Source organism: Hemicordylus capensis, chromosome 4 (genome assembly GCF_027244095.1).
Source record: "Hemicordylus capensis ecotype Gifberg chromosome 4, rHemCap1.1.pri, whole genome shotgun sequence".
In the NCBI taxonomy this organism is placed as follows: domain Eukaryota; kingdom Metazoa; phylum Chordata; class Lepidosauria; order Squamata; family Cordylidae; genus Hemicordylus; species Hemicordylus capensis.
This window is the reverse complement of record NC_069660.1, coordinates 228,462,233-228,480,874: the sequence shown is the minus strand read 5'-3', so window position 1 is coordinate 228,480,874 and position 18,642 is coordinate 228,462,233. Positions and strand designations below refer to the sequence as shown.

General features: G+C 40.1%; 1 protein-coding gene across 2 annotated transcripts in view; it reads right to left on the bottom strand.

Annotated features, from left to right (window-relative positions):
• Positions 1–2,296: 2,296 nt before the first annotated feature.
• NETO1 (neuropilin and tolloid like 1) overlaps positions 2,297–18,642 on the bottom strand; it is a 162,965-nt gene continuing 146,619 nt past the window's right edge. For both annotated transcript variants that reach the window (XM_053249438.1, XM_053249439.1), the window contains 3 exons: positions 8,619–9,177; positions 6,428–6,502; positions 2,297–2,873 (listed from right to left, as the gene is read on the bottom strand). In XM_053249438.1, coding sequence (XP_053105413.1) covers positions 6,442–6,502; positions 8,619–9,177 — 620 coding nt within the window. In that variant the 3' untranslated portion in view covers positions 2,297–2,873; positions 6,428–6,441. The remainder of the gene's footprint in view (positions 2,874–6,427; positions 6,503–8,618; positions 9,178–18,642) is intronic.

Genomic DNA, 18,642 nt, shown 5'->3' with positions numbered 1-18,642 from the left:
TCTTGTAGTCAATCCACGCAACACTTAGATTGGTTTTTCTTCTCTTGCCATTTTCTAAAATCATTTTGTCAATCAGCAGCTGGTCTTTTGTGCCTCTGGTGTTCGGGCAATTTCCTTTCTGTTCAACTGGAAGCTGTTTGTTAGTTAGTGTTGCATGACTTCATCTGCTATTATTCCAGTTAATCATTTGAACATGGTTGGCAGGCAGGTTATCGGTCTATAATTACTTGGAACTGCACCTTTTGCTGGGTCTTTCATGATGAGATGACTTTTCCCAGTTGTTAGCCATTGTTCAATATCACCTGCTTGCAAAATGTGATTGAACTGTTTTGATAGTTGTTTATGAAGGCTTGTTAGGTGTTTAAGCCAAAAGCCATGCAGTTCATCGTCGCCTGGCGCAGTCCAATTTTTAATTTTCTTTGCTCTTTCCCTTATTAATTCTGGTGTTATTATTAGATCTTTCATTTGTTGGTTACATTTTTTGACCTCTTTCATCCAGCCTGCTTTTTTATTATAATCTAATGGATTGTCCCATAATTTCCGCCAGAATTGCACTGTTTCTTCTTTATTTGGTGTTTCTAGGTTTCTGGCAGTTTCTCCTTCTATGCTTTGGTAGAAACGTCTCTGATTCGACTGGAATTGGAGATTCTGCCTGTGTTGTGTAGTTCTGGCTTCATATCTGCTAATCTTCTTTGACACTGCTGTTATTTGCTGCTTTATTATTTCCAGGACTTCTCTAATTTTCCTTGAATCTAGGTGGTATTTTTGGATCAGATACTGTTTGGTGTTTTCATTCTTCAGCTTCTTGTCTTTCATATCTTTCAATTTACTAGCATCTGATCTAAGCCTGGAGATTTTATTTTAAAATCTAATCTTTAATTTAGGTGATGTACTACTTTCTTTTTTTACAGGTCGATTGATCTTATATCCGAGCTCTTGTGTTGTTATTGTTGCTGCACTGTACATTAGTTGGTGCAGCAACAATATTTTTATTATTTCTTGTTTACACAGTCAGACAGGTTTTATTGACTGGTTTGTTTTATCCAGACATCGAGTCCTTCCCAAGGACCTGGGATGGCTGAAATTTATTGTCAATGTTGTTGCTGTTGTTATAGATATTGTCGCAGAATATAGGCTGTTCCCAGTAAAGCTGCTTTTTGTAATTGGCTGATGGTGATTTCTGTGGCCCATATGGTGTTGAGGTGCTCTTCAAGGTCTTTTGGAACTACACCCAGGGCGCCAATTACCACTGGGATTATTTTGGTCTTTTTCTGCCACAGCCTTCCAATTTCAATTTGTAGATATTTGTATTTGGTGATTTTTTCTATTTCTTTTTCTTCTATAGAAAAAGAATTATTATTATTACTATTATTATTTTACACAGTCAGACAGGTGTTATTGACTGGTTTGTTTTATCCAGACATCGAGTCCTTCCCAAGGACCTGGGATGCCAGAATTTTATTGCCAATGTTGTTGCTGTTGTTATAGATATCGTCGCAGAATATAGGCTGTTCCCAGTAAAGTTGCTTTTTGTAATTGGCTGATGGTGATTTCTGTGGCCCCTATGGTGTTGAGGTGCTCTTCAAGGTCTTTTGGAACTGCACCCAGGGCGCCAATTACCACTGGGATTATTTTGGTCTTTTTCTGCCACAGCCTTTCAATTTCAATTTGTAGATCTTTGTATTTTGTGATTTTTTCTATTTCTCTTTCTTCTATTCTGCTATCCCCTGGTATTGCTATGTCGATTATTTTGACTTATTATTATTATTATTATTTATTGTTTATATTGTTATTATTATATTTATATTATATTTATATTATTTTATTTATATTGTTTATTATCATTATTTATTGTTTATATTGTTTATATTAATATTGTTTATTATTGTTATTATTATTAGTAGTAGTAGTAGTATTATTAATATGCAGTGACCCTAACTCATCAGAGTCATGTATACACAGAGGCAGGCTAGCTGGATGTGAATGCGGAATAACACAAGATTTCTAGTCCTATCCAACCATCAGACCTATGTGCGCATAGCCCCCTTTTTAAAAAAAGGCAAAATCTCATCAATCAGCTCTTTGGGAGGAAATGGAAAGGGAAAAGGTGGAGTCAGTACCTCCCTCTGCTCTTTATTGCTGATCAGCGGGATTTCATTCTTAAAAGGGCTATGTTCCCAGAGCCTTGGCTGCTCTGTGCAGGCACAGTGAGATGGGACCCAGTATATGTAAGCCCATTTTGAACCCTTTGGTAGTTATTTACTGTCATAAAATAAAAGAGCCCAGTAGAACTCAATGTAAGAAATTATTATACATTGTTTTATGTATCTTTATATAAAAAGTTACAATTAGCAAGCATATGACACAAAGAAATGGATAAGAACAGCAGGAATTATGAATGCATGCTTTTTACAATGTATCTCATCAAAGGAATTTTTTTTTGTTTTTTGCCAACTCAAATATTCAGCAACGTACATGCAGTTCTGTTTCTCGGTGTCAAATTCAGTCATATTGTTTGATTTATATCCAACAAATATTTCTACTGAAGTGATTATAAATGGATAAATTCCTGAATTAATCATTTATTCCTGAAACTGGGTAATCTTTCCTTTGTAACAAAACAGAACAAAAAAATAAATATAAAGAAAAAAGAAACCTGATGGTAATAATAAATGATAGCAATGATAATAACAAGAGTCTTATTGCCATCCTTTAATTTGACTAATTACTGACGGTTGATTTTTTTTCTCATGAAATTTGAATAGCTGGTCAGAGTCCAGAACATCTCTAGCTTGCGGATTTCAGAGCCGACATTTTCACAATTCACTGTAGTATATTCAAAATCACCCAGGAGCGCACTATTCTCAAGCAGTCTACATAATGGAAACAATGTACATATAACAAATTAAATGTAAATAATATTCCTTGACATGACACATAATACATAATTTTTTTTAAAAAGTACATTAAGTATATGTCTTGAATTCTACATTAAAAAAACTAATCCCACACATGTTCATTTGGAACTGTGTTCCACAGAAAGTTCTAGCACTTGCTGCTTCACACATGACCCTTCAGGCTTGGATGCCCCCTTATGATATGTACACGGAATGTTTTACACAAAAAAGGCCTACATTACCATCCAAGGCAATGAATCTACCTACTGAAGAGAGCAAGGGGGTGGGTGGATTGTGTGAGACAATGTACTTGGATATGAATGTAAGCCTTGGTTCACACAAAATGTTGTACATGAAGTGTAGGGGGCATGCAGGTCTGAGGCTCACTACACATTTAAAGCGAGGCTATGTCTGAGTTCCAAGTAAATGTGCTTAGAATTGGGATTTAAGGCTAAAAACTAGAGCTGTGTGAAACATTGCAGGGGTCTATTTGGGTTTGACTCACTTTGCCCCCCTTCAGCCTGAAGTGAAGTGCTGCCTGGTGGGGGCCAAAGCAAACAAACAAGTCCAATAAGTAGTTTTATGGTAGGGGAAGAAGCTTCATGGGGCTGGAGAGTTCAGCTTGAAGCTAAGTGTGCCCTCTCAAAGGGGGCCAAGGTGAACAGAGGACTCTTTGGAAGCTCCAAAGTGGCTTCCAAAGCAAAGTTGGGCTGCTTCACACAGGCCTACGAAAAGCCTGACCTCATTTGGGCACATGTATCCCATTGATTTCAGTGACGGACAGCTAAGTGTCCACAGCACTGCAGTGCAACCGTCTGATTCTAAAATATCCTTTTCAAGTGAAAAAATGGTCCTTGCACCAGTGCAATGTTGCAAGCTGTAGCAATGCACACACAAATCCAGGGTCCTGCATTGGCATTGAATACTGTGCCACTGCAGTGGTGCAACAGTTCTTTGCCAGACCTTGCATAACTGAGCAGAGAGAAGGGGATCAAAAAGAGGGAATGGCAACTAAGCATCATCATATTCCGATCAATAAGAGCAGTCAACCAGTGCAATGTTTCAACCACAGCCCTTAAAATCAACTCAAAAACCTGAGTCCCAAGAATCAAAGGGGATAGTCTGAACAGACTACAACTAGCTAAAATAGAGAGAAATGCTTGCATAACATTAGCATTTTGCAGAGAACTTAGGACTGGGCTGAAAGAATGAAATAAAATCTAGACACACTTAAACACTTCTAATTCTTGAAGCTATCAATCAAAATATATTTCGAACCCCACTTAATTCTATCTGAGCCAAATTATAAAATAAAACATTACACTTTTGAATAAAAGATCTTACTGAGCAAGCAAGAAATATTTGCAATTCTTAGGTGTGAATTTGCTCCCCACCCCCAATTCAAAAAAGCCTTGGAAAAAACTGGTTAATTTATTTTGTTAGCACAGTTTCCATGTCTGTATACGTTATTCTCTGAAAACAAGAGAACTGAAAAATACTCTCCACACACAAAAAAAACCTAATATAAAATGCTGTCCAATTCAGTGACTTGCAATGCAATCATATACTAGGATAAATTCCCAAATTAAATAGATTTGCTCTGAAAGACATATGTATAGGATTGCAGTCATGAGTGCTTGTACTGAGGTTATAGTGCATATGTGGAGCTCTTCCGCTCATTTCAATATTAGGGAAAGCCCTGAGTGCTCAGCTGGGATGCACTTGTGACACTTTCCCTAACACTGGCTGACATTCTGACTAACAAAGCACCGGTGCTTCTGAAAGGTTCAACTAACCAAGCTCAGCAGTGGGGGCAGATTTTAATGAACTTCCCTTCTCCAAGAAGCACTCTGTGCCACCTGGGGGGAAAAATGTCCCTAAGGGTCACGCAATCCTCAGGGACATATTTTCAGTGAAATCCCCCCCTGCACACATTAGCACTCGTACTTCCTTAGTCTAGAACAGTGGTTCCCAACTTGGGGCCCTCCAGATGTTGCTGAATTACAACTCCCATTATCTCCTGTTACAATAAATGGGGGTGATGGGAGTTGTAGTTCAGCAAACATCTGGAGGCCTCCAGTTTGGGAACTACTGGTCTAGAACTCTTCAGAAGCACTGGTGCTACACAGGTGCTACACTGGTGCTTTATTAGGATGTCAGCCACTGAAAAGAATGGATGCTTTTGTGGAGCTCCATGTGTGCAGCACAGTCATTTGGAGCTTTGGGCTGTGACAGTAATATTTTTGTACAATCAAAAATGCAAATGCTGACTGTAGATTTATTAAGGAAAAAGTCAAATTATAGCTGTTCAAATCTTTCAGAAAAAAACAGTACTTAAGAAGGTGAAAAAGCACAGCTACATAAATGGACAGCTCCTTACAATCCAAACAGTTATCCAAGCATGTTCCTGGCATCTTACAATACAGCGAAATAACAGATGTCTTCACATTTCCATTTGACTAAGCATTTAAAAGATATAAAACAAACAGCCTGAGTCACAGCTGTTGGTAGCAGAGAGGAACCTGGTACTAGTGCTGCTCTCACAGCAGGGACAAAACCACATGCACGCTCCCCAGCTGGGAGCTAAAATTTATCCCCTGGAATTTACTTTGTGGTGAGTTAGTAAAGGTAGAAGCTAGTATTTAGACAGGTGATCAAGTGCAATCTATGGTGTACACCCAATAGCGAGGAGCCATGCATTTAGTGTGGTCTAAAACAATGATGCAGAGAAAGGGCAATGTGCATTCGTGCTAGGCAGAGCTCACTGCAGCATCCCAAGGACGTGATCTATCATGTTAGACAGCTACTGTGGAAAATGCAGAGAGTATCTGGAGACTCTGCTTTAAGTCGCAGGTCATCCATGAAGATCACATGGTGGCTGGAGCATCTCATTCCTGGCTTCACCTACCTCCATGGCTGTTGTGAGACTAAGAGCTATTTCAGACTATATTCTCTAATCAGCCTCCCAGACACATGAGGATCAGCATGTACTCTTCCTCATGTGATTAGCAGCTGATCAAACAGTATCCTCTAAACCAGCTATAAAATAAGATAAGCTCCCTGGGATACCTGAATGAAGGCTGGCATACAAATGTGATTGGCTAGCTAGATATTTGAATCTCCTGGTGTGCATACAGTGGGTCAGGCTGAAAGTTATTACCTGTTGAAACACTTACACATCATTTTCTTAAATAAAGATGAATGGTCATGCCAAGCATCTATTTAAAATTCAAGCTTACAATGCAGATTAAATTTAGCAAGACGTTACAGTATAACTGAGGATAGTGATTTAATAGCTTTTATGCATTCTTTGTTATAGCAGCCCCCTGCCTAAAACTTTACATTTGTTGTATGCTCAAAGCTCACTTGATATGCAAAGATGTTAACTAGATAGCACCATTTTGAAAAAAATCACAAAGCAAAACACACACACGCACAAAGCAAATGATGAACAGCTATTAGACATCTTCAAAGAAAACAAATGGAATGCAAGAGATGGTGAATTGGGAGCTAGATATTGATTCACTTACCTTCCATGTGTCTTTTACACCCTAGTTGTGTTGTACTCAGATTCATGTTTGCTTAGAGACCCAATGAGGCAGAACCTGGAATGTTATGGCTATTTCATTCAACATAATAATGTTTGCATAGAAAAAAAATATATGCATACACATTCTTAATTGAAGGTAACCTTAAGAACCTGGTCAGCTTGATCCAAGACACTTAAAATTGGCATGCAAAGAGACAAAAAAGAACATTCTTGTTAGGGTGATCAACCTTCAAAGTCGTCCACCAACACACCCCATTTCAATTCAGTGGGGCTGAGGCTGACAGAGTGCTTTGAGGGTTTGGGCTGGTGACTTATATGTACAATGAGGAACATGTGGGAACATGGACAGAACACTAAAACACATAAAGAGAAATACAGCATGCATGTGAAACACAATTTCATTAAAACGTTTCTGGCTGCTTCCAAATAAGTTGTACATAACCTTTTTTTTTTAAACTTTTACTTGCAAACTTTTAATCATTCTTATTTACAAGCATTCAAGGTGCAATACACAGTAAAATAAACTCTGTGTTTTTCTTTAAAATAAAAATCATGCCAGACTTTACTGTTTCATTGGATTAGAAAAGTTCTTCTCCACTACATTTTTTCCACATAAGCAAATCTAAAAGCAATAAAAGCTAAAGCAATAAAAATTATCTTCTGGTCTAAATGGCAAATAAACAAGACAAGCAGTGAGACTATGGTATCCGAACAGAAATGATATTGTAATACTTCAAATATATTGCCATATGCTATATATAAAAACCATGTTTTACAGGAAATGGGGAGAGGTTTTCTTTCATCAACTTGACCTTCACCAAATTAGGTGGATTTCTGTGACTTGAGAGTAAAGGCAGGGTCATTTTTCAGCTATATTGAAAGCACATGTGATTTTTCAAAGAAAACACCACTAACGTTTATCAAAAATGTCTTTGGTATGTACCTGCCCTTTTAAAATATTTTCTATTTGGATACAATTAATACAGTTAAAAAAAAGTGATATTTTATGAAGAATTGCAAGGGAAAGATAGGAACAGAGGGCCAGACTAGATGTGACACAAGAGGGCTGTGATCTGAATCTCCCACTCCTTTTTTTTTTTTTTTTTTTTGAGTAATTAGTGCTCCAAGAGCTTTTTTACACAGGGCTTTTAGTTTGCATCACCTGTGGAATGGAGAGTGTGCATGCACATATCAGCCAGACTTACCCCAAATTCCCTGCGAACTATCAGGGAGCACTTCACATATGATTCGGGGTTTTCATTGTGCATTAGAGTGTAGCCTGATTTATATCCAGGGGGGAAAAATCCACTTTTTGCATCAGGTTCTGGGGGCAATTTCTAACTCGCAGTGAAGCCATGCAGTAAACCCGTGATCCTGCTGTCCGAAAATGCTCCAGGCAGTGCTTTGGAGAAGTTGGAGAAGTGAATTGTGGAAGAGGATATTTAACACTTCCTTCCTTTCCTTTTCCAGATATACTAGTCCCCCCCCCCCCACCGCACCCAGCTGCCCTTAGGTTAGCAATGGGGAAATACATATACAGATGCTCTGCCTTTCTAAAACTAATAGCAACTTGGGGAGGAGGATCTCAATCAAGAACAAGGGCAAGGGCAAAATGGCTATACACCCTATTCCAGAATGCAAGTTCACCAATTTTCAAAGCGCCTGCATGGAGTGGCCCTTTTGTGAAAGTGTGATATCCTAAGCATGGATCTCTTGTATCACATCTAGTCTGGCATGAAAAGGAAGAGAAAAAGAAGTGAAGAGAAACTTAAAAAAAAAAAACCCATTCACACAACATGTTTGATCTGGCTTGGAACTATTCCTGTGAAGGGATTCCAATGCAAAACTGATGTGTATTGGCATGAGAATTTTGGTTAATGATCCAGGAATATAAATGATGTTTTCAGAATATATAGTTTTTCAGATTCTTGGCAAATGGTTTCCATGTCTTTGCTGTTTCCATGGCGTCTTTGCATGGGAACTCACTGGTGGTAATGGTTGTACATAAGTTCACTACAAGCTGTGTGAATGGATCAGAGAGAGAGGAAGATTATAATGGCCTGAACTCTAAATGGAAGGAGGAATTAGAGAAAAATAAAGCAAGAGGGAATACTGAGGGTGGAACCAAGTCCTCACACAATAGTCTTCATCAAAAATCTATTGATACTGACCGCTGGACAGCTTTATCATGTCTGGACAGCCTGTGACTCGTGGTCGGTACCTCTTCGATTTCATCTATCTCGCACGCATCTGCAGCATCCTGTGAGTAGCTATGCTTCATGACAAGGATATTTCTCCTGTTCATGGGCTGGATGAGGGGCTTTACAGGCTGGGGTTGAATTTCTGTCAAGATAGGCGTATCTCTTGTGCTGAGGTTACTACGGCTGCCCTTAGTGCTAGATAACTGTGATCCACAGTGGTGGTCATGAATACATTTTGAAGATGATCTCCGCAGTTTATGATAGTTTTCAAAGTCATCTGCAACATCTGCAAGGTCCGCTGTCGCCCCTGACCCTCTAAGAGTGCATAACTCATAGTGTGGAGGCTCAAACACCTCCTGGAATACTGTTTGATCAAAGTCTGCTTTCCTCTGGACAAATTTTTTACGAGGCTGTTTGATCTGTACTATAACAGAGATAATGATAAGGAGGACCACAATACAAGAGGTTACCCCAATTATTGTTCCACCGGTGTTAGTAAGCTGGTCCAGTATGTTGGCTTTTCTCTTTTCTGTGTAGTGGAGAGGAAAAATACAATAAAACACAGAATTAGTACTCTCTTCAAAAGCAGACATGATTTAAGCAGATAGTGCATGAAAATTTAATTAACCATAACATTATACTTGTGGGACAATCATTTCTTTTGATAATTATTATGAACAATAAAGGCTAATTCACAATGTCAAAATCCTTCATACAATTGGAAACTGCTGCTGGCTTTATCCTTTATAGCCAAGTTTATACTAACTTTTTTCACTCAGGCTTGTTAAATGTGATTTTTTAAACTGACTGTAAAAACATTTTTAAATTGTTTTGTACTGTTTGGGGCGGTGTTTTTTTGGTAGGTGGTAATTTAATGTGTTTTATGTGTTTTTACTTGATATTTTAATGCTGTGTTGTGAGTCTCCCAGAGAACAATTTGTTATGGGGCAGCTAACAAATAAAGTTTGTTTGCTTGTTGTTGTTATTTATTATTTATTAATTATTATATTGCATACATCATCATAGGAACCAATGTGACAGTGTAATCTGGATGTTAGGAATTTAGTCAAAGTTATAGTTTGTACATAGTCCAGTGGGTGATCCTATTAAGCTCAAATCTTTCAAAGTACAATGATAATTATGTCCTCAGCTTGCACTCTCTTGATTCACCAACACTCAGATATGTTCCTCAGAGGAGAAATCTACACTTTCATCATGAAATCTCTAAGAATAACCTGGATCTTACTCTCTTAAATTAATTGGGCAGCCATCTTATTCACTGCAAAAGGTTTTGTGCTGGAATATTTTTGGACTATAAAAGGCCAAGCATGATTGTTATCTGCAGCCACCCAACATTTATTCATTAGTTTTTTAATATATTTGTATCCAGCCTCATCAATTTGTTTTGATGTTGTTCATCCACTAACAAGCCACTCCATCCCTAGAGGTTGGATTAAAACCCTCTCCTAGCTTCAATGAGATGGCTTCCTATGAATGATTGAAGGATCTTTCTATCTATCCATTACCTCATAGTGTGCCCTGAAACGGTACTAACTGCAATTTTTACAAGAAAAAGGAATGGATATGTGAAGGACAACAGAAACATTAGTATCAATCTGGCTCCCACCAGCCTTGACATATCCTGTATTAGGTGTTATTAGTATATAATTACAAATACTGGAAACAGAAGGCCCCACGAGGAAGCATAGTGGGAAATACCCATAAAATGGCATCAGGAAAATGCTCCTTCCTGCCCAATCTGGACTGATCAACATTTCCCACAGTACCAAATTCAATGGAACATAGGTAGGATGGTAGGATTCAAACAACTGTTTCCAGGTTTAAGTGATTAGGACTTGGTATTTTGACTAGCAATGGTTTATGGTGAGTGAAACAGAAATACATTGTTACTCTTGAAATTTATTTCAGAGCTTAACATTAATGATTTATTTGAAAATCCTGGTTATTTAATGTTTCGCTGACTCAGGAGAAAAAACAAGAATTATTATAAATATGGTTTTAAGGAAGGGGGGGGAATCTGCTTTTCCTTATGAGCCATTACTCACCTTTCTGCTATAAGATGCAAAGATGCATTCCAAGATTCATGAACATAAATCTTCAGAGCATCACTGCACTAGTCCCAAAGGATAATCTTCACAGATTCCTTGTCACAGCCTGTTCATTCTGGCAGCATAAATTTCACTTGCTGTGCTCCACTGGCCATGTGATTATCACTATATGCTGAACTGGTTTCCAGATACTGCCAAGTTTTATTCCAAACAGACTTTGCTCACAAAACTGAAAAGTCTACTAAGCTGAATGACCGATTCATATATTCCTGCAGAATCTACCATCTCAGAGGCCTCTGAGGCACAGTGTGTGTGTGGCAGGGGCAGGAATTGCGAAGGAGGCAGCAGTAATGTTGTGGGGAGGATGGGCACTGGAAGGAGAGGCTGAAAATAGCACTGGTCTGGAAAAGCAGTGATGTCTCAGGTCTCCCTCCCAGCACTAAATGAAAGAACTTTCCAAGAACCTTAGCATCATCACTATGCCTCATCTGAGAGTATTTTTCCCCATCAGCCTGGGAGACTGGACCATTCTTGACCACTAGGGAGAGGAGTAGAGAATTGTTGATTTCATGGCTGGGGAGCGGCCCCTTGCCTATTTGGCTAGACAAGATCTATGATTCCCCAACCCCTACCTCCAGATAAAGAGATTGGGCACTCCTCTGTTGATTAATATCTGTGCTGAAAAAGGAGCGCATGTTGTGATCAGTGAATGACAACGTGTAGATCTGGCTTGCCACAGGCAAATGCATACAGGGCTGGCTCCAGATTTCAGTGAGTCCTTGGTAAATTGCTGTCCATGGGCCCCTTTATATTTGGACCCTCCTAACATTCATGGTGGGGTTTATTCTGGTGGATGGGATAGGTGAGAGGAGGTACAATGGAACAACTCCCTTGGCTAACAGAGTTACTCCACCATCATTGCACAAAGGCTTCCCCAAGGCAAAGATGGTCTTGGGAGTGGGCAGTAGTTCCTGGGCTCTAAACAGTTTTCTAATGGTGCCAAACTCTGGCACAGGCCCTGCATACATGTACAGACAGCACTTTCCCAATAGGTTACACCAGGTAAAAGACCAGGCTGATGTCCTAATTAAAGCTGTGCGAGTGCAGCCGAGGGATTCATGTCCACAGCAGCTCTGTTCCTGTGCTTGTGCATGGTGTGTGTGTGTGGGACAATTTTGGCCAATCTCTCCTTCCCCTGGAAGCACATTGTGGAAAGTGCAGTTATGACCCCGAGGGTTGTGCAGCTGTCAGGCACATAACTGCACATTGTACAGAAAGCTTCCAGGGATAGGGGATATTGGTGGAAATTGATCTCCTATCCTATGCACAAATATGCACACTTCAGAATTTGGATTAGAGCCACTGTGGGTGTGCATCCTTTGGCTGCAATCCCGCACATTAGTTATGATGCCAGCCACATCCTTCCTAACTACAAGTTATGAGATATTATACATTATGAGATATGCTTAGGTTTGCAAGGTCTCTCAATTCTGTTTGTCACATTAAGTACTCAGAGGTAGTGAGACAGTATGCAGCAGTGATACCTTCTGTCTTAGCGATACAATGGCCCTTTCATAAATCCTTCTGCCCTATCCACTGTGGAATGCAACTAGAAGCCTGATTGCTACTACAGTCAGGAGAAAATGGCAGGGAGATTGACTGATATGGCTATCAAGTGGAAGTGTTTTTTGTTTTTTGTTTTTGTATTTCAGTTAACATAAAGATATAAGGATGCAAGAAGAAATCTGCAGTATCAAACTGAGGATCCATTTACTCCAATAGCCTCTTTCTAACAGTGGGCAGCCAAGTGACTCCATGAAGCCTACAAGTCTGGCATTAAGGAAACAGACCTTCTCTGTATCTGATACCAAAAGGCATAGTGGCTAAGAACATGGGGGTTCCAGTTAGCTGCAGCTAATATCCACTGACAAAATTCCTCTGAATAAATTTATATGCCCATTTCTAAAAGGTATCTAAGTGAAATCCTAATCAGATGTTAGAATAAGTGTGATAGTTATACTTTGATAGCCCCACTGTATCTGACTATACCATTTGTTGAGGAGACAATGGCAGTACTCCAAGAGATGCTCCCTATGATGCAGAACTCTGGGGACAAATGCTGACTTGGATACTTGGTGGGGGCTAACAAGCACATTGGTATTGCCGGTGTGGTTTGCCAGTATGTTCTTGTGAAGGCTGTAGCAGAGTACAGCCTCCACAGTATGGCATATGATTAGGGCTTTAGTTGCTGTCATTACATCTCAGGCAGTGAATTTTATCTTAACTATATTCTCAAAGTGGCAGGCAGAATAACTGGACCGGAATTACCACTGCAATTATTTGATAGCTACATTCATTTCCCCGCCCAGTGCAGATAGTAGTCATTAGGTCAAGATTTATTTATTTACTTACTTACGTGAATTAATGTGTTCATTTTATTCATACACCTCTCCACAAGAACATTTAATCTGTGAGTTGAATTTACCCTTTCAGTTTAAATAAAATAAAATATGTTGGGAAATAGGAAATTCTTTATTAAAGCTCACTCCCATCTCCCAGTTTGGTTCCTCTCAACAGATTACCCAGAAAGGTAAAAGCTAACCATCTTATTATAATATGGGTCTTCAATTTCAGCTTAAATCCTTTCATCCATCCATCCATCCATTCATGGTCATGAAAAGGAACCTAAGGATATTTTAGGTAGATTCAGATTTTGCCTCTATCTTCGTGGACTTTAAAGAGCTGTTAAAGATTTTTAAATATATATATATATACACTGTATAGATGTTATGGTTTTATGGATGGGCAAGAATGACACTCTTTTCATAATGTGTTTAACATTAATGTGTCATGAAAAGGAACCTAAGAATATTTTTGTTTGATTCAGTGAAAATTGCCTTTAGAAAACCTGGTCCAGACATATCTGGCAAAGTTTGGAATGACAAGAAATCACTCAAACGATTTTTAATAAGTTTGTTTCCCTGTACTTGAGCAAGTATAGTCCTTGCATGGCTTTTATGGCGGCCCTTCAGGATGGAGTCCATTGGGTCCAAATGGGAATTCTCATGTAAATGATTAGCATTTTAAAGTGCAAACAATGTATTGAAGAAAGTCAAGACTTTCTGTGAGAATCTGAATTTATAGGAAGGTGTCACAAAGTTAATTTTGTCATAATACATGAGGGTTATTTTGTGAACTTGAAAAAGATCTGTATTTTGTCTATATACACATAATTCAGATATTGCTTCTATCTTCATGAACTTTAAAGAGGAGTTAAATTTTAAAAAAATCATCTATGAGTATTTAACACATGAGAGACTAATGTATGGACATATTTTCAATTAATGACCACCTTTTGTGGTCACTTGGATTTAATCAAATGATTTTTTTAAAATGGCGTAAATTATAAAGGCATCCCTCATTAACAAATGATACTGGCTCCCAGACTTTCAAGAATTCACAGGAACATATTGTTTTACCCTGAATGTTGATGGTGTTCTGCACTGCTTAAGATCAAGCCTTTCTGCACTAAACTGAAATAATGAAGGCTTTTTATTCATTCAGATTAACTGCATTGAGATATCACATACCATAAAAGTATTTTCAATTTTAAAGAGTAGCAAGGCTTAAAATGCCAGAATGCTTTTTTTTCCCTGCAGGAGGGACAAAAATCAATGTTTGGCCCATAGTGTAATTTGTTTATTGCTAGAATGCCCAAGGGAGGAGAGCCAATATAACCCTATATATTGCGGACAGAGATCAATCATGTCTCTTAATGTGCTTAGTATATTACAAAACAAACCACAGAGAGATATGTGGAAAGGGATGTGGAAATTAAATGACTCCCTTGGGAAATTGCTGGGCATGTACTGAATGGGAATGTAGGGGTAAAATTTCCCCTTTCTCTCACTCTGTTACTCCTAGAGGTACAGAGGTAGTTTGCAACCGGCTCTTAAGTATAAGTGTGCTCCTTTACTGCCTTTAAAGAGTTAGAATTGCAACTCAGGTATACCAGGAACTGAAAGAGCGACGGTTCGAACACAAACATAAACCCTTCTCAGCTTTTAGCAGGGAGGTAGACAAAGTAGCTTTTTATCGAGAGGCTTTCTCTTTTGTTACCTTTCCTACCAGCTATTCCTAAGGACTGCAGAATTCTATCAATCCAATAATTTCTCTAGCTGTGTAGAAAGGAGACATATTTGGTATGGATTTACAAAACACTTAGATGCCTTTCTGTGGTATAAGGGCTTGGAGAACAGAAAGAATGGAGCTGCAGTAATTCCATATACATCCTTTTCCACTGATGTAAGCTGTCTTCACAGCCAGATGATGTTAAACATGGCTACATAATCATGCATTATCTGTGGTGGTGGATGTTGGGGATTGTGCTGATGCAACAGACATTTTATAAACATGATTCACCCCTAATAATGAAGCCAGAGTTCCTGATACAACAAAAAGACTGAAGATTGAGAGCCTTTAAACCAACAAAAGCAGCCTGCAATACAATAAAAATAATGTTCCAAGTCTGGCAGATTTGGCAGAACAGAGCCTTTCTATGCCTTCCTCCATATAGCTACTGCTGCACCCACATCTTCCTCAAGTCTGGTCTCTTGGACTCCCCTGAAACTTCAAGTTTTATTGCATGTTATTGAGCCCAATACATTTCAAGCTATTGACTCTAATTATACAAAAAAGTGTTTAATAGTGTCTCGGAGTTCACTGTAGAGTTAGTGATGCAAAAAAAACCACCCCTGGGCTCAGTACATTAGCACCTTTCAGGTTTTCTCTTGTTATTTCTGCCTCATATAAATGCTGTTTTCATCCTTGGTCTCACTCAGAACCCCAGTTCCTCTTCCTGGGTATTTTTCAGAAATTTGCTACTATGCAAGGGTAAACAAATCAGCATGCAGCCAATATGTTGCTTCACTGAGCAACAATAGCCCTATTCAGGAATTTGCTATCCATGGCATTTGCCCAATGTATGCGGAGGCAAATGGCAGCACCCAGGGCACTTTCCAGATAGAACACTACAGCAGTGCCACTACATGGGGCCATTCACACGATTAGCAAAAATCGGCTAGGAGAGCCTAGCCCGATTTTTGCTATACATGAGAACCACCGGGCTCAGCTACGAGCCCAGTGGTTCCAGAGTGGGTAATCCGCTCGGGAACCCCTGGTAAAAAACCAGGTTTGCGGAGCAAGTGCTCTGCAAACCTGGTTTTTAGAATCATGAGTAGCTGCAGTGTGGCTTCACGCTGCACCTACTCATGAGTAGACCCCTGGCTGGGAGGCTTAAAAGCAGCCTCCCGGCTTGGGGGTCTCCCCAGTATGCCCTGCGCACTTGCACAGGGCATAGTGGGGCTTGCGGGGGCCGTGCGGCCCCCGAGCTCCCCAGCCCCCACTGGCTCCGTCACGGAGCCGGCAATTGTGTGGGCGGCCAATCCGGCTGCCCAGGGCTCCTTCTCCGCTCGTGAGCAGGGAGAGCAGGCTTAGCCCGCTCTCCCCGCTCACCCTGCAGAACCGGGTCTCACGGATCATGAGACCCGGCTCCATGTCTGCTATGTGTGCTTCCGTACTGCCTGTGTTTCGACATCACAGTCCCTGCGCTGTCAGCAAGCTACCGTTCACATTTCTGATGCCTTCTTTCGGGTTTTATCTTTGCATTTCAGTGTATGTGCGTTGCAGGAAAATAGCTGTATTTTCCCCTTATAGGAGGGCTTAGGAGGTTTGTGCAAGCTAGAAAAGACTGCTCCCCCTACTGGTGGCTTAGCACAACAAATGGCTCCCACCTTTCCATGTTTCCTGCCAAGCCGAAGCATTTTACCGCTGTAGAGCTCACAGGCTCAAATCAATCTGGAAAGTGCCCTGCTCACCCTTGTTGCTCCATGGCCACACTCCTGCTGTAAGTGTTTGTCTGCATTTACCACAGGCACTGCCCAAAATTTTTAACCACCAGGAGCATCTCTTTCTGCATTCAGTGCTTGCTTCTGTAGACAAGAGCTGAACATGTAGATAGCAGGTCATGGCCATGAGTGCAGGGGTATGGCTAACCTTATCTATCTATCTATCTATCTATCTATCTATCTATCTATCTATCTATCTATCTATCTATCATATTTTTATACTGCCTGATATGTACATCTCTGGTCCATATCCATGACAGGTAGGACAGTGCTAGCCAGGGTAAGGCTGATTGTGAGAAGCCAGGATTGTTCCCAATCCCAGGACTCCTCCTCTGGGTAGCCCAGCTTTTATACCTAGGCTAAAAGTGAAGTAGGAGTATGCAAGCGTGCCTCCCACCTTACACCCAGGTCATGTGGGCTCTCAGGCTGCCAGCAGCCATACTTACCATAGAGCTGAGGGAAGAAGCAGCCCAGCAGATATCCCAATGCACAATGTGTGGTGCATTTTGGGATATCTGGTGGCCGTGCTTCCTTCCCCCTGTCTTTGCTTCAGCACAATGCTCGCTTTCGTGTGGGGTCAGGTGCAGCAGAACCCTCTTTGGGTGCCCGATTGTGTGAATGACTTTATAGTATCAGCCACCCTTTTCTACACTGTGAGGTCTTCCCTTTTCTTCACTGCTAACCGGGAGGAGCTGAATCAGTTTATAACTATTAGAAGCAAAACAAAACAAAGCACTTCAACAAGGAATCCAGTATGAGTTGCACTTATGATTAGCTCTTAAAACCGTTCTGCTTGCTTTAATTGGCCTTGCATAGACCTGCTTGATAATTCTTCTCAGACTTGCTCTTCAGATACAGAGAATGGTGCTCCACAGTGCATTTTGTGTGCATGGGGGATTTCTGTCTACACCCTGGAAGGAAAAGGAAGCCAGCTGCTGGCTGCCTGCCTGCCTTACAGCAGCAGCTCAACCACTTCAGAGAGGGTGTGACAATGCTTGTTCAAGGCGGCCATGTCTACCCTTCCTAAAATCCATAGATAAAAATAAACTTCCATATTCAAGACCTGAAAGATGTAATTCAGTGCTTCTCTGGTAAGAAATAAGGTATCTCTCACAAGAGCCCCTGGTGGCGCAGTGGTAAAACTGCCGCCCTGTAACCAGAAGGTTACAAGTTCGATCCTGACCAGGGGCTCAAGGTTGACTCAGCCTTCCATCCTTCCGAGGTCGGTAAAATGAGTACCCAGAATGTTGGGGGGCAATATGCTAAATCATTGTAAACCGCTTAGAGAGCTTCCAGCTATAGAGCGGTATATAAATGTAAGTGCTATTGCTATTGCTATTGCTAATTCTGATATTTATAAATTATATCGACAAGTTATAAATTGAGCTAGTGTGGTGTAGTGATTAGAATGCCAGACTAGGACCGGGGAGACCTGAGTTCAGATCCCCATTCAGCCATGAGACTTGCTGGGTGACTCTGGGCCAGTCACTTCTCTCTCAGCCTAACCCACTTCACAGGGTTGTTGTGAAAGAGAAACTTAAGTATGTAGTACACCGCTCTGGGCTCCTTGGAGGAACAGCAGGATATAAATGTAAAATAATAATAATAATAATAATAATAGACAATGGGCAAAATGTATCATTATTAGAGCCTTATTGTTATTCTTGTTTCCTTTATGTGTATATTAACTCGTGAGTATAGTTGATAGTGGATTACAAACTGAAGAGCCTGAGAATCCTCAATTTTTTGTACCTGTATAAATGATGTAATTTTAAAAGATTTGTTCTTTTTAAACTTTTTTTTTTAAAAAAAATCAAAATAAAAAGTTTAAAAAGGGTAGTCATGCCTTTCCCAAGCTGCAGTTTCTAACAATGGTAGAACACAGCCCAACCAACTGATTTCTGGCAGTGAAGGTTTTGCTGGTTGCCTGTGTGGCTGAATTGGACTTTTTGATACCTTTCACTAAATTGGCTACAAGAAGGGAGCTTTTTTGCCTATTCTGACATCAATGGGGTACAA